The following is a 17031-nucleotide window of genomic DNA, read 5'->3' on the forward strand; positions in this document are numbered from 1 at the left end:
ACAAAAGATTTTTCATTGCGAAATATAATGCTAGTGTGTTGCATTTGTTCTCTAAATTTTCGAAAAAAAAATGTATTTATTCCTCATGTAAAAAATTCGGAATGTGCATTAATACTAAGAAATATATTCCCTGCCTGAATTTATTCAATACTTACTAAACTTCTGCTTATTTTCATACTCTTCCAGTGTGAATACCAAAATGTAAATATTTTATTTATCATTATTATATAAAAACTAATCATTACAGATGTGTGTAGCCAATTAAAATCTTTTTATAATAATCTTTCAAAATATTTCCAACTTTCTGCATTTACCAGTGAACAGCGAAAGAATAAGTAAAAGCCAAACTAAAATACTTTTTTAAGAAAAGCCACTAAAATTAAATAATTAAAAGACTTTTAAATATATTTAATAACATATACAACATCTTTATTATTTTTATATACAACAAAATACATTGAACACATTTGGGTTGCATTTTTTACATACATATTGCATTTTTGTTTATACAAATTTACATACATTTAATGTACATATAATAAACAACATAATTTTCTTTAAAGAATGTTACTGTACACTTATTTATTAAGAAAGGTAATGTATTTAAAAAGAAGAAGAACATAATCAATTTGTAAACGAAGTGTGTAATTGTAACGCGAAGGTCCACACGCCAAAATTCACAGTTGACTAACTCTGAAGTATTTCATGTTGAGGCGTGTGAAAAGATGTCCTCAATTCCACAGCGGGCTTAATTTAGACTCTAAACGGATGATTAAATCCGTTTGTTCCTTAACCATGAGTGGTACACAATTTGACAGAAAACTTTCTGTCTTAAACAAGCATGCAGGATGTAATAGTTTGCAATGAAATAAAGCAGGATGAAATTTTAAAAAAAACTAACTTTCCGAGATATCAACTAAATTTTTAAAAAAAGCTATGAGAAAATATTTCAGAAACAAATGTTCCTATAAAGTTCTTTTTGAGATATGCTTCATTTATCATTTGCTTTCTTTTCAAATTTTAGAACAATTTCCTAGTAAGCTTAGTTAGGTAACTTGTTCAGGGTATTCGAAGTTATACAGATACTATTGAAGTAATTTCGCAAGTATTGAACTTATTAGTACATTCCTTACAAAATGGTGTTAAATATTACATTATTTCGCGGTATCTGTATTTAAATAAACAACGCATTTTTAATTATTGAAATTAATGTTACTAATCGATTAGTCACTTTTACCGGTTATTATTAATAATAACAGATAAAAGTGGCTAATCGATTTATTACATTTACCGTATATTATTAATGATAACAATTTAATCATATTGAATGTAACATAATGATAAAGGAAATATTTTTAATTTGCTATTTTTTTAAGTATTTGCACTCTACTTTCATGATATAATTGGCAAGCGGTTTTTGATATAAAGGGCTATTTAAGGAAACTTAATAAAAATGAAAAACTAAATAATAATTTTTCTGTTACATTATTATTAATTTACAAGTTTTAAAAATAATGAAGAAAGTGAAATAGTCATTTTCAGATTTAAGAACCATACACGTATAAGAATTGCCGATATATCCTTTTTATTTCCTGTACATGCTGAGAGATATTATTGTATAAAATATCCTTATAAATCTTCATAAAGACATTTTAAACTGGCTTCTTTGGCAAAATTACCCCAAAATGTGAGTATTTAGTATGAATTTCCAACTAATGATGAACTTCGTACACACCAAATACCATTAAATATGAATATCAATAATATGAATATGTACATATTGGTAAAGAAATAACTAATATAGATTAAATGTATGTACAATACTTATCCCTACAAACATTGCATACTTTTAAAGTTATTTATAATAAGCAGGCATATACCCAGAAGGAGCAGCATAGTATGTTTCTCCATATGGAGCATAGTCATAGTAGTTTTGACTGTGATGACCATGATGGTCATGATGACCGTGATGAATGACTTCGTGTCCACCACCACCATGATGAACGGGAATTGGAATTGGGATTGGGATAGGGTGGCTTTGGTGATGGCCATGGTGGTGCTTGTTCAGCAGCTTGGCGAGGATTCCTGCCGCCAAAAGCATTTCAATGCCAGAATTTCCTCGGTTATTATGGTGATAACCTGTTACAGCTTTGATCCAAAGCTCTGTTGATAGGAGTAGGCAGAAACATGTCAAAGTTATTAGATATCTTGTTGAAGCCATTTTAGAATCCTATAAAGAAAAAGAACCGATATGATGGATTATATAATTGTTAGTGTAAAAGCTGAATATTATAATTCGGTATATGGCATTAAAGTAATTTTGTAAATGGGAAATATACATTGAAAAAAAATATTTCAGGTTCAGTGTTTCAGGTTGCAATTAAATGTGTATAATTTGTTTTACGATGTAAAATCAACGTTTGTATTTACAACGACGTCTACTTATAAAGCAATTATTTTTCTTCCGCGTTTTATAAAACATATTTAAAAATGCATGTTTTGGATTTGTTTGTTTAAAAAGAAATTTCGTCTAACAGAATTTAAGAATAATTCCATGTAAAAATAAATGTTAGGCAATTAATAAAGATACTATTGCACTTTGTGAAAACATATAAAATATGAAGATTGTATAAATTTGATTCCTATATTTCACACATTTAATAAAGCAAACACATTTTACGTTGGCCTTTCAAGGAAAATGTGAATTCTTAGTCAAAGAGTTGAAGTTAGAGTCATGCTCTTCTTCAGAAAATTTACATATTAGCTGTTTATCTAAATGTTTATAAAGCAAAATATTTTGCAGCTCTCAGAAATCCAAATTAGTGGAAGTTATTTCTACATTAATAAAATGATTATGCGCTATCATCTGAAACAAATTGCAACATTTAAATAGTAAACTTTGCAAGTAGGTGATTCTATCAAAAATTATGCTATCGAAAAAAGGACCATGTACATCAACTAACAATATAATCAGAAACGTTAAAGACTTTGTACATTTTTAGCACATATTAGTGCAATAATTGATATGCAATTATTAAAAAATGATAATTTTTCTATTCTTCTTCATAAAATTCTGCTGTTGCAAAATTTCTTAATAAAATGCTGGTTCTTTTAATTAATTTGTATTCCACTTAAAATCTATCGCTTTTCTTACCTCATTTAGCTATGTAATCTTGACAGTGATAGAATATACAGTTAAGATATACATTTCAAAGTTTCTAATTAAGTTAAAAGTTATATAGAGCTTCATTTTTTACCTATGTTCTAAGTTTTCTCATTTTACTTTTTAGGATATTTTCCAAAGTGTTTGAACTAAAATCTCTTAAACACAAGCGTATTAGGAGTTTTGGTATCAGTAGATGATAGTTCGTAGACATTTAACAATAAATACTAAGTTAACACTACTTTCATAACTTTTTTTAACTACAGTTCTTTACCACAGAACTAAGCTGTATAAGCAGGGATTATTATGACTGGCTATTATACTCATTAACTATCCGATATTTTACATAAGAGGAAAACGTCCAACGAAAGTTCAAAGAATCTCCAGACTGTTGGTTAAAGGCTAGAAACATTTTTTTCTCGTTTTTTTAATATTTTTAAATTTTTAGGATATTGTAATATTTGTTTAAATCATCACTATCTATAATAAGTTTTCCTCTAATTTCATTGAGTTCGACACATTCTGTTATATAGTGCTGAACCGAGCCTATTTCTCCACATAAACATGTGTTGTCTTGCATCCTTCCGAATCTGCAGAAGCATTCTGGAAATCTTCCACGCCCTGATATAATTTACAATATCATCGCGTGAAATATTCTTTTTCTAATTTTTAATTCTGGTATAAATTCATATGTTATGCGCCCTTTGCACGATACTATCAAGTCATCTTTTTTTTCCTAATTTCATTCTTTAACAGTTGGAATTACTTTTGTACTTCAATATCTATTTGGTCCTTCTGGGTAGCCTTTTTTGCATATTCATCTGTTCTCTCGTTTCCATACTTTCGTGACTATATTTTTTTTCTTTAGAAACTATGTCGCTTTATAAAAAATATTAGGCATGTATAGCATTTGTATTACTGAATGGTGAACTTAATCGTAGGTCATATATTGATGTTAATATCAAGTGAAATAGTAAATTAGTTGTTGTAAGCTTAGATAGTATATTTATCGTCCTTTCCGTGAAGAATTAAGAAATAATGTTATGTTAATTTAACAAATAAAAACACAACATTTAGATTTAAAAAAAAATTGATTATAAAAATCTTAAATATCACAAAATGAAAACTCACTTAAGGATAGAAATAGATCCTTTCCAGTTTTCTTTCGAAGATACTAATTGATTTAATTATTGTGCTCCCAAAAATGCGAAAAGTTTTTAACAAGGTCGTGATTCTAATTACATGTCTTCGTAACAATTGGTAATAAATTGATCTTTTGTTCAATTTTTGAGCACGCAATACTTCATATAAAGAAATGAAGGCAATCATCACCACTATATCTTAAGGCCATAAATTCTACCATTTATCTTCAACAATGACATTTCTCTGTATCAGGCCATCTTTCCTGTGAAGTACGTATGTAACCAGGTGTTTCTGATATCGATATCACTCACGCAACACAGAGTTAGACTAAGTTCACAAACCCCAATATAAATGATATAGATGAAAAAGGATAGCTTTTGTTTCATTGTTGCTCAATCCCAAGTACTACGTTGTACCAGAAATTAAAAGGATTGCTTTGACTTAGAAAAGGTGTAAAGGAAAAATGTCTAGATAAATTTATAAACATGGAGAGTTTAAGAAAAAATAAATAGGTAGCTCTTCATTCGTGTAACCTGATTGCAATCCAGCAATTATGTTCAAATGCATGGTCTTTTTATATCGTTTTAATTCTAACAGAAATAGTTAATTATATGAATTCTCATTCTTATTTAAAATAATAGATTTCATTGATTGATTTTTGTAATCGATATCTTTAAAGGAACTGATCCAAACGTATTATTATATTTTGTATTTTGTAATATACAACTAAAATGAATTTTATAAAAATGCATTATTATGTTTATTTAATCAATCTATTTTAAGATAATTATTTTCTGGATTATCTCATCTATATTCCAATTTCTGCTTTACTTCTAGCCATAGCTAAAAAATGTTGCATTATTTTTTCAGTTATTATCGGTAACGCGGATAACTTTAATAGTAAGTCAAATCTCATTACATCAAGATCACATGACAAATCATTAATTGCACTGTATCTTGCGCTATGCCATAAAGCATTAATTTTGCCACGTCACATCCACAATTATTACTTCGGCATAAATGCAAATTAAAATGCAAAATTTTTAATTATTCTTTTTTTAAAGAAATCTATAAGCAAAAAGTAAGCTGAAGAAATATTAAGAATTATTTACAAAATTTAAAGGGAAAATAGAATATAATTACTAAGCGAAACTAAGGTTCTCTATAGTTTCCAAAATTTAACTGATCGGCTACTCTAGGCATGCATTATATAAATATCAATTAATTCGAGTTTTGAAGAGCATTAGCTGGAAAAAATTGGTGGACATTTAGATTCTTACCAATAATATATAATAAGTAAATAATTAATATTTCAATTCTGTTAAAATAAATTAATTTTTCGATTGGTCAATCCCATATAGTGGATTCTTTGTTATTTTTAATTGAAAATTGCGAACAATTTACAAAATTTATATAAATAAATATGACGAATATCAAAACTATGATTTTTTAAATCTAACGTTAAACTTTAATTCAATAAAAATTACATTCCTACGCAATTCAAGTTAATTTAATTCATTTTTTTTACTAAATATTTCTGCCTATCATTAAAAATGCAATAAACAACTCCATTCATTATACATGAGTCAAAATGTAAGATAAGAATTAAAAAATCAATGAATACTTTTTAAAAAATGTTTTTACACAAATTAAATATGAATGTAAATTTTTTACGTAAATTAAATAGGAATCCTTTCGAAGGAAAGAAAATAATGAAGTAGAAATTTGAAGGAAATGTTCAAATTGGTCATTATATATTGCAAGTATAAATCAATTAAAATACAGGAAAACATATCCACCTTTTTAATAAAATGGCCCATTCATACTTCATGAGCAAAATTACCTTTATCTTCCCAATTCTAATTTTATTCACTTTCTTTATTCAAAATTTTTTTATCTCTTTACTTTCCTTACTATCCCCTCTAGTATTAATTGATTCTAATTCTGGCACTCGTAAATAAGAAATAAAATAAAACAAACAAATAAAATGTCAAATGAAACCGAAGTGACGCGTGGGCGTTGAACCTTAGTCACTTTCTTCACTAACTAAATAAATGAGGAAAACCAAGAAGATAAAAGTCGAATAGCCAAAGATAAAGCATGCAAAGTGAAAACTCCTCAAGGTGGAGTTTGGGTTATCCTCAAGGGAAAAGTACCATCGCGTACGAAAGGACGTGTTTGTTGTTTGAGAATTATAGTTTTTTCCGAAATATTTCCTTCAGATTTTCGCAAATGAGGATGTTATGGAAACTCTGTCTTGGAATTGAAGGAACCGCGGTGAGTGAACTGAGGGGAGAATTGAGTTGTGCGTGTGTGGATAATGGGGGTTGACGTGAAGGAGAAAAAAAGAAGGAAATTGTTTTTAATGTAAATTGAGGTATTTCATGTCGTATGCATGACAAATTACACTAACCATTATAAATTAGTTTAGAGAACTAACAAATTGCTTCAATGAAGGAAGAATTTCTTTTTAAATTGTGAAAGGGAAATAACTGGAAGACTTCTTTTTTTAAAATCAAATACCTAAGAACAAACGTCACACGGTATGGTTTTTTTTATTTGTAAAATCGTGTTTCTTAGGAGAAAATATTTAAGATACAAATCACATATTGTTAACATGAATATTTTTCGATCTTACCTCGTCTCAAATCCGTTAGTGTCATCTCACAAAATTTTGAGTTACCAGTAGGTTATCATCCTATGGCAATGCAAGTCCACAAAATTTTACGAGATATCATCTATATGATATCAGCAGCATCAGAGCTTTAATAGTTAGTTATAAAAAATGGATTTTGTGTGTGTGTGTGTAAAATCCGCGTTTTTTCAAGAAAGACATCTATATGGATAAACCTTAAAGACAAAACATTATCTAAATATAAAATTGTTCCGAGATATACGAAGTAAATAAATTTATTTTTATACGAGAATTGCTCTTTCAAATTTATAAAATAAAAGAAATGTAATCGAATTGCAAACGCGAGATCGAATATTAGAAAACTGCATGTGGAACCGAAACCCTAACCACTGCTACATCTCCTGTCATCCGCCTGTCAATATTTAGTTTAATTTTGTGTGTGTTGTGTGTAAAATAGCGTTTCTTCAGGAAAGGAAACCTATAGAGAGAAACTTAAAAAGCAAAACCTTATCTAAATATAAAATTTGCTCCAAATAGTTAGAGTCGTTCCCGTCCAATTTTCAAGCTAAGCACACGAAAATGTTTTTGCTAGAAAATGGATTCAACTTTATTTAGAACCAGATACAATATTATTGAGAGTTATAGAAATTAGCATTTAAATTAATAATCATTATTAAATTTGGTTTCATATTATTAAAATCTTAAATTAAACAACATACTTTATGGAAGACAAAGTAATGTTCTAAAATGAGGAAATAATAATAATTTACTAAAGATTAATTAAGGATTAATAAAAATTAGAATTAATTAGATTTAAAATGGTTAAAACAAATGGAAATATTTTTTTTAAAAAAATCATGCATCATAAAGACACTTTCATTTCTAAGTAAAATTTAGATTCATTTATTTATTTATTTCGAAACCGATTCTTTATACATTCCACAAATTAGTTTTAAAAAATTGATATATTTTTATAAAGAGCATGTAAAAGAATTATATCCTTTAAAATAAAACGGTAATAAATATTTAATTTTACTGAGAAAGGGTAAAGCTTAAGAACTGTATTATTATGATTTATTTATGACATAAAAATATTGTAAAATTAGTATATTATTTGCGTTCATTAGTTTTATTATTTACCACTAGTCACTTCAAACGCCCACCTAATTAGAAGAAAATATCGCTTATATTTAATTTAATATAAATCATTTGGATATAATTTCCTATCCATAATTCCACCCAATTGTCTGCCATTACAGTCGTATTATTTAATTACATTACTTAAATTTTCTTTATAGTGTACATAAACGTTTTCAATGGAAGTAGTTCTCTAACATCATAGCGCTATTAAAAAAATATACAGTTCATCTAAATTTCGCATTATTGTAAATTCACATTTTTTGTTCGTCTTGAAAACTACGCAGATATTAAGCAAATTGATTTTTCTTTAGCTTTGAACGGTTGAGGAAATCCAAGCGATTAAATATTTGATAAAACAAGGAAAGCGGTATGAATTTCAGGACAAGACCTACCTTTCATGCATTAGATCTAGAATTATAAACACTAAATTCTGACTTAAATAGATATAGACAAATAATAATGTCATCAATAAATAATAAATAAAAGAAGTATAGTGCCCTTTCTAATTAATATTGAAATTCCAGCCTTTTGTAAACAAGCTAATTTAATATCAGTAAAGTATCGAATTTTTATTTTTAAGCAAGACATATTCATACTATATTTGCTTTCATGAACAAGAATATGAGTCACAGCGCATGCATAAGCAAACATCATTCAAAATGATTGATAAAATTGTTACTTTTTAGTTAAATGAGAATTTAAAGCAAAAATGTTTGAGATTTCAACAAGCTTTTGATTACTTTTGAAGTAAAAGTTTTCGTTAATGTCATTCATAAATGAAAAGCAGGATTAAATTTGGCATAGCATAATCAACAACAAGGCTCTTGATCTAGAAAACCTAAACAATTAAACCCATTGAGAGATATTCTAAAAGAATTTAAAGTTTTAAAAGTTTCAAGTTTTTAAAAAAGTTTTCAAAGATATTATAAATTTAAACTTTATTACATATTTTTGAAAATATTCCAACTAATTGAAGTCATTGAAATATAAATAATAATGATTTCATTATTAATAATGAAATACTGTCAGAATGAAAACAATTTACTGAATCAAAAATCTGATAAACGTCCAAAATAAAAAATAAAAAAACAAATAATAACCTAAATTTTAACTTCATCACTAGATGGCAGCACTAAAATTCATATGTTAGCAGTAACATTCCCTTTTTCGTTCCTAGATGGCGACACTGCAATATTGATTGAGATTTTTCTATTTTTCACCTGAGATATTCACGTCCAAGTGATGGATAAAGAAATTCCAAAGAAATTTGTATATAAATTTTCTTTAAACATATGTAAGTAACTAAATATTTCTGCTGCGATATTTTATCGTAGATTTCACAGATTTAATGTACCATCAATTCAGCATGACACGTGCTGTTATTATACGTATTTTAAATGTTTAATTTTAACTTTTTATTTCTTAAAATTGCCTATTGAAAGTTTAAGCTTACACTAATATTTCAGAATGTTTTTCAAAACATGCAGTAATTTTTCATTTTTTTTACTAAAATTTTGACAAGGAGATGAATGAAACAATAATTGTGGTCTATGTCTTTAATTATCAAATATCTGGTCAAATCAAAGTTTGCTTATTAGATAGGTCCTTAATTATATATATATATATATATATATATATATATATATATATATATATATATATATATATATATATATATATATATATATATATATATATATATATATTCAAAGAGAATCATAAAAGTATACGTCTATAATTTCAATAATTAAATTATTACACAGATCATTTTCATTTTCTTTTATGTTTTAATTATATGTTTAGAAACAGTTGTGATCACTTTTAATAAGCTACTTCATCACCTAATGCTCAATAAGGCTTTCCGTTAACTTTTTATTTTATAAGAAATAAAAGAGAATTCCCTTTTTTGGGATCTTAAAGACACTACACGAGTATCTTTTGCTTCCTGTTCATGTCATGAGTACATTTCGAAAGAAATTTAAAAAAAAATAAATATAGTCTTCAATAAAAATATTACAAACGGAAATAAAACTTAACCTAAGTTTACTATGTTTTGCGATTTTCTAATTTAGAAATACTAGATTTGCATATAAACAACATTTATAAATTCTTATTATATAAATTATAAAGTAAATGGAATGATTAATATGCTTCAATATTTAATTTTAAGAACCATGAATTTAAAAATGAATAATTATGAAATCATAAAGGACGCGAATGTATGAATTAATAACGTTTCAAAAGAAAAAGACAAAAAAATAATACTTATTTGCAAATAATTTATTGATATGTTAAACGATAAATTTTAAAAATGTGTGAAATTACATTCAATTTTTTTGGCAAATTCCAATTTAAAATGTTTTAAAAGAAAATGATAGAAAAAATTTTCTAATAGATGCGAATTAAAAACTTTTTGGAGAGAATATATCGTTCAGTAAATAATGAAAAGATTCTTCTCTAAATTAAACAAATGCTATCAAGTATAAAATATAATGACTCAACTGTATAATATCTGAAACTTGAAAGTTATTTTAACCAAGAAAGCTTTATTTACAAAAGAATTTGAAATTACTAACTTCAAATTTATGAAACTTTTTTTGAAATATTCAATTCCTTCAATAAAATTTAAATTATTAGTAATGACCAAAGGTATTTTGTGATAATATTTTTAAATTTGTTATATCAAAATAATTATGACCTTCAATGTAATTGCATTGCTCAATGGAAGCTAAATTATGTGCTGTCTTATGTTATGTTGTGTTCTTTTATGTTATCTATCCTCTAAATGAATAATTGTTTCTAAAATAAAATTATAATGAAAGTTTTACATTTATTGCATAAGCATAAATTGGCTAGTACTTTTATCTAATAGATTTGACACAAGTTAGAGAATCTTAATTTTACAATGTGAGATAATTTACTTTTATTATTCAAATGTTGAATTTATAAGCAGAAATACCACATTTATTATAATTCTGGGTCTTTTTATCTAATAAATTAAGACATATATTTTGGCGCTTTGCAATATTTCCTTTTAGAAACCAATTTTGAAAAGCTCTTGATACGAACTGCAAAAGATCATTCGGATAGAAGACATTATTTAAAGGCCATCTATAAAATAATTATTTGTAAAAAATAAAAATAAAAAAAAACTTTTGTCGGGCATCGAATTAATATTGTACCTCCAATTTCAAAAAAATTCTTTAAACACTTCTTCGTGTAACTAGTATTTTACGATTTCTATTCCAGTATTTTTATAATTTTTCTTGTTTAATTACTGATTTTATAATCACACTGAAAGAATATCACATAGAATAAACCTAGTTATTATTGATATTAGAAATAGTATTTCATTAAATGGGATTTTCAAACTCATAAAAAAAATTGTGAGCAGATTTTTTTTGAAGTTAGAAATTTTGAAATGTTTAAAAGTTAAAATTAATGCATATTGATTTTTAGTTATCATTATGAAAATTACGATTTAAAATTCTGTATTCTTAATGATGAAAAAAGGGTTTATACATTTAGACCTGCTTTTAAATGAGTTAAATAATAAGCTTTTAACCTTAAAAAATGTAGAAAACATGCATGATGGGTAAAATTGTGTTTGCATGAGGAAATAAATTAATTTTTTAAAATAATTTTGAATGGAAAAAACATTTTTGTTTATAGAAAAATAATGGTTTCGTCTTTTTAAAAATCAAAACACAATTTTACACTGAACATTGAAATGAAAACATTGAATTTTAAGCGTAACATAAAAATATTGTTTTGTATAATTAATATCTTCCGGCAAATTAAGCTTACTTCAAATCTTAGCATTTTCAGGATTTCTTTAATACTTTATTATTGAAAATAAGGATTAATTACGTAATAATACAAAAATAATTATGAAGGATTTAAAAAAATATGTGCAAAGGAAACAATTATACGTGAGGATTAAGATTAAAGATTTCTTAAGCCATCAACTTTTTCAATTGGGATGACGTTACTTTCACGTAATAAATGTTACAGCATACGATACCAATCTGCAGAATAATAAGGCATCATATTTATAAGGCAAAAATACGAAATTCAAAATGGATACCAAAATTATTTTGTTGTGGCCCTTTCACAAGCATGGGTGTATCACATGAATATGAATTCATATTAATACTTCTGAATGTAATGTATTAGATACTCTACAACTTTACTTGTAACTTTAAAGCTCTGATTAACCTTCTTTGTATGTAAAATATATGAAAATTTCCCAAACATTCAAGAAATCTATAGGAGAAATAAGTAACCGTCATTCAAAATTACATATGCATTCAAAAATCATTGAAAACAAATTTTAAAAAATTCAATGCATTTTATTTAAAAAAAAGTTTCAGAGCAAAATTTTAAAATTTTGTTGTTTATTAGTTTAATGCAATATTCGAATCAACACATGTATCCAATCTAACTATGAATATAAGTATGATTCCTTTTTTAAACTTCAATTTTATTATTTAGTCCTTTTTACTGGTTAATTTATATCTTAATGTTTAATTCTTTCTTTCAAAAATAAATTCAGCAGCCAGTGTAATAAATTAAAAAGTAATCAGTTCGCTTTTCGAATGCTTCTAAATTCATTTCTGAAATGTTAAATATATTTCGACATTAAAAATTTCTTCAGATTTATACCATTCCGATTTTATTAGGAGAAGGATTTCACAATTATCAGAGGAATTTGATTTAATTCCTGGTTTCTACTCGACCAATAGAAAGGCTGAAAAATACTGTTCAGTCGATGACTCCGGACAGGACAAGAGCATGTCGCTGTATTGTATTTTTTTTCCTTACTGCGCATGCGTTTGCAGAATTTGGCGGTTTTTTTTTTTTTTTAATTTTTTTGGCTTCAAAAAAAATTGATCTTTTATCCTAGATTAATTACAAAATTTTTTGCTCTTTGTTCCTTCTGATGCGAGTTTGCGTTTTTTTTTTTTTTTTCATTTTATTTGCCATTTTTTTTATAGTTTTCTAAATTTAAGTATGTTACTTTTTTTAAAAAAATTTCTCATGTTCCTTTGTGTAACTATCCAACATTTTAATAAGCTGCGCAGGGTTGCCACAACAGCAATTTATAGCTAAGCATGAAATGATTGAATCTATCTCATGAAATTGGGGCAAACCTAAATTAGTCCCTTTCTACGCATACACTGTCTACTGGATGTCTTATAAATGGTCGAGTGTAAACTAGGCATAAATTTAAGTTAAACATATTCCTATCTACATTCTTAAAAAAAAATGTGTATTTATTTTTATTGATGATTTTGTTACTGAATTTTATACAAAATTTTTTAAAATATTACATTTTTATCTCTTTTAAAAATTCAACCCGAATGTAGTCACATATCTCAACATATTATTATTATTTAATTTTTACTTATTGTTATTACTTAATTTTTAGAATTTCTAAAGCAATTTCAGTTTTGAAACTGTGGACAACTCTGGATAATCCTTGAAAATACAGAATTACAAGTACATAGTAATACGTCATCTGTTAATATAAATAAAAAACATGATTTTAGGATCTAAATAAATGCTCTTGTGTATGGAGTTTAAAAATTTCTATCCTAGAAAACAATCAATCACTCAAAAATAAATTCAAATAATATATTTATACATTTTTTAAAACGTCAAATCATAAAACAGATTTTAAACTTTATAAGAAAAAAACAATAAATGAAATAAATAACAGTAAATACGAGAATTACTATATAAATCTTGTATTCAAACGCTAAGACTCAAACGCTAAATGCTGTTTTAAAACTGTAGTCTTCGTCATCATGTTTTGTTAATAATTTTGTAATATTTTTATAAATATTTTTAATAATTTTATTTTTTTGCAAATAAGTTTTAGAAACCAAAATTAGAAATGAAGAATCATAAGACAATATATTTCTGACTTAAAAGAAAATTATCGTTCTATTGTAAATAGAGTAAACATAAATATTTTTATGTCCAATTGAAAATTAATTAATTGGTTTTGAATCACCCTCAAAAATAATCTAGTTTAGTTTAGTTTGTATATATCTTTCATTTCAATTGTTAGATATCACTTTATCGGTTAAATGATAGAATTATCAAAATGTTTTTCTAGGCATATGTACAGAAGTTGTCATCAGGATAAAAAATATCTTTTTCATGTTCTTAAGCATTCTCAAATTTTTCTTTCTTACTAAAAAATTATAAAGATTGTTAAAATACATTATATTCAAATTGCGTTATTTAAGATTATTTCAAGAAACATTTTTCAAATCAATTTTGATTATAGCATTTTAGAAACAATATTTGTGGACAAAGGAATATAAGAATATTTATGTTAGCTAATTTTCAAGAAATTATTACCATTTAATATGCATCAAAATAATTTGAAGATTTTTTCCGTTTTTAATTTTTATTAGAAATTAATATGTACCTCTTTAATAATTTTTTTTTTTTTTTTGCTCAGTGATTTTTACTGCAATTTGGTGGGAAATAAGAGAAGAACTATATGCAGTTTTAAAAGGCTAACAATATCTTTAATTTATAATTTATGAAATATGAAAAATAAAAACAGCAATGCATGTGTAGGTTGCAGGTGTTTATAATGCATTCATACATTCCTTTCATTAAGAATTCTTCAAAAATATTTTACAAGAACAAAGCTTGTATCGACAAATTTAAGTAGCCTCAATTTTGAATAATAAGTATTTTAATGCCTACATTGGTTTTATTTTTTCCATAACATTAGAAATATATTTTTTAACGATATAATTTTGTCAAAATCGAAATTGATCCCCAATTCATTTTAAAATTCATTCATAAAGCACATCCGAAATACTTTTCTAGTTCTTTTTAAATTAAGTATATCATTCGTTTAATGCTGCATAAACAAAAATAAAATAACAAATTGATAATTTTATAATTATTATTATAATAATAATTTGCTAATAATAATTTATTAATAGTACAAAAAATCTTTTTTGCTAACTAAAGAAGCTAACTAATACCAAATGGTATGTTGTCATTTTTTTCTTTTAGAATTTTTTTCCAATTTTAAGTAAGAACTTATTTCTGCATTCCGTATCCATAGTAACTATTAAAACTATTCAAGACATCTGCTTCACTTACCTTCCAAAAGAAGAGCTATGATTACTTAAGATGCGCTTTCGTTCGATGTGAATGAGTAAGGATTCCGTCCACCCTTTATATACTTCAGACGATTTCACAGAGAATTAAAAAGAAGAGCAAGGGAAAGAGGGGTGGTACAGCAGATGTAACGTGAAGACACGTTCCTTCCTTCCTTTCAATTTTTTTTTTTAAATTCTTCTTTGACCCCTCCCACTCCTACCCCGTTTTCGAACGTAATTTTCCCCTTTCTGTAACCAATGGTCGTTGATCCGGTGTTTGTCTTATCGTCTGCGGAAAGGCGCATCTTTTGGTCTTCGGACGATTAATTGACCGAGTAGTGAAGAGGGGAAAGGTAGGGTGGGGAAAAGGGAAAGAAAAAGCAAACGATATTTTTTGCTTCGATTCGGTTGTGTGGCGCACGCAATGCAGTTGGGCGGCAACAACTGTTTATTCCTAGAAGGGTCGTCTCCGGACTTCTCCGCTTCACTTCGAAAATTTAATTTAGAAGTAGAAAAGAAGGGAAATAGTTTGCTGATTGATATCGCTCTCGATTACAGTAATGAATCATAATCGTCTACATTTTCGCTGGAATCACCTGAATTATCTTTTGCAATTGTGTTTGAAAGTGTGAAAATGTGGGATTTAATCGTGTTGTTTATTTGACCTACAGTAGAAAATAAATGGGTTATAAAAGATTTGATCCTGAAAGTTGTGATTTTATTGCAAAATGACTTTATGTAGATGCTTTCTTTGATAAAAACACAATAGTTAATAAATTTCTAACCTTTTCATATATCCATAAAATCAAGGGCAACTTTTTTTTTATCACTTGTTGCTTTTGGCGATCAGCTGGTTCGCTGAAATATTGGTTAGGCTTGGTTTCGATTAAATCTAAATCCCTTTTATTTTAATAATGGTAACTTTGTTCTGTTTATTTACTTACACGAACTTACTCGTCTTAATGGAGATGTGTCCCTTAATATCAGAATTCCATTTAAAATTAAAGCATTTGGTTAATATTGTCTTTTCTGGTAATGTAATTTTGGATCCCAATTCCTAATGTAAATTATCTTGCTAAAAAAATAAGAAGCTGCAATTTTCTTATTCAGATTTTTAAAGTTCAGAAAATTCAAGCTATTAAATGTTTGATGAAGAAATGAATATCGTTTTTATTTCATTGCAATAGTGATTTTACATCTCGATTCCTCACATAAATTATTAAGTTAAATTATTCATTATTAAGTTAAGTTAATTAATTAAATTCCTCACATAAATTATTATAACTAGCTGCACTTTTCTTCCTTATATTTTAACAATGGAAAAAAAGCACGTTTTAAAATGTTTGATGAAATATAATGAAATATACTGTCCACAATTATACAAAAATAATGTATTTTAGAAATTGTCAAGTTTTGGAAAAATTGTAGGAATTCTAATTTAATTAGTATAACTAAAAAGCCATTTACTTAAATTTTAAAGCAGTTGAAATATCGTTTTAGACCAATAATATTTTCTGGAACTGGCTTGGAAAATCTCCACAATCTTGATTAAATTTTAATTAAATTAATTTTTTATAAAATATTTCTGACATTTACAAGTTCATTAACTAAAGTTTATTTGTATAGTATTCAATTGTATCACCACAAACTTAGCAATTTAGAATAAAAATTTGAGATAAAACTAAGCACATAAAATTTAAGTTGTTTAGGGAATTTCAAATTGCTGATAGAAAAATAAAACGGAATAAAACGTAAATAAAATCATAGGATTGAATTTTTTAAATAGCCATTCAACCAGTAGATAATTTTTAGCA

At 26.2% G+C, this 17031-nt stretch overlaps 1 protein-coding gene across 1 annotated transcript; it reads right to left on the reverse strand.

Annotated features, from left to right (window-relative positions):
• Positions 1–556: 556 nt before the first annotated feature.
• LOC129966840 (knob-associated histidine-rich protein-like) lies at positions 557–15259 on the reverse strand. Its single transcript, XM_056081428.1, has 2 exons — positions 15219–15259; positions 557–2230 (listed from the first exon to the last, which is right to left on the reverse strand). Exon 2 carries the CDS (start codon positions 2219–2221, stop codon positions 1856–1858), a length of 366 nt encoding a protein of 121 aa, XP_055937403.1. The 5' UTR covers positions 2222–2230; positions 15219–15259; the 3' UTR covers positions 557–1855.
• Between the last annotated feature and the right edge of the window lie 1772 nt (positions 15260–17031).

This window comes from Argiope bruennichi, chromosome 4 (genome assembly GCF_947563725.1).
Source record: "Argiope bruennichi chromosome 4, qqArgBrue1.1, whole genome shotgun sequence".
In the NCBI taxonomy this organism is placed as follows: Eukaryota; Metazoa; Arthropoda; class Arachnida; order Araneae; family Araneidae; genus Argiope; species Argiope bruennichi.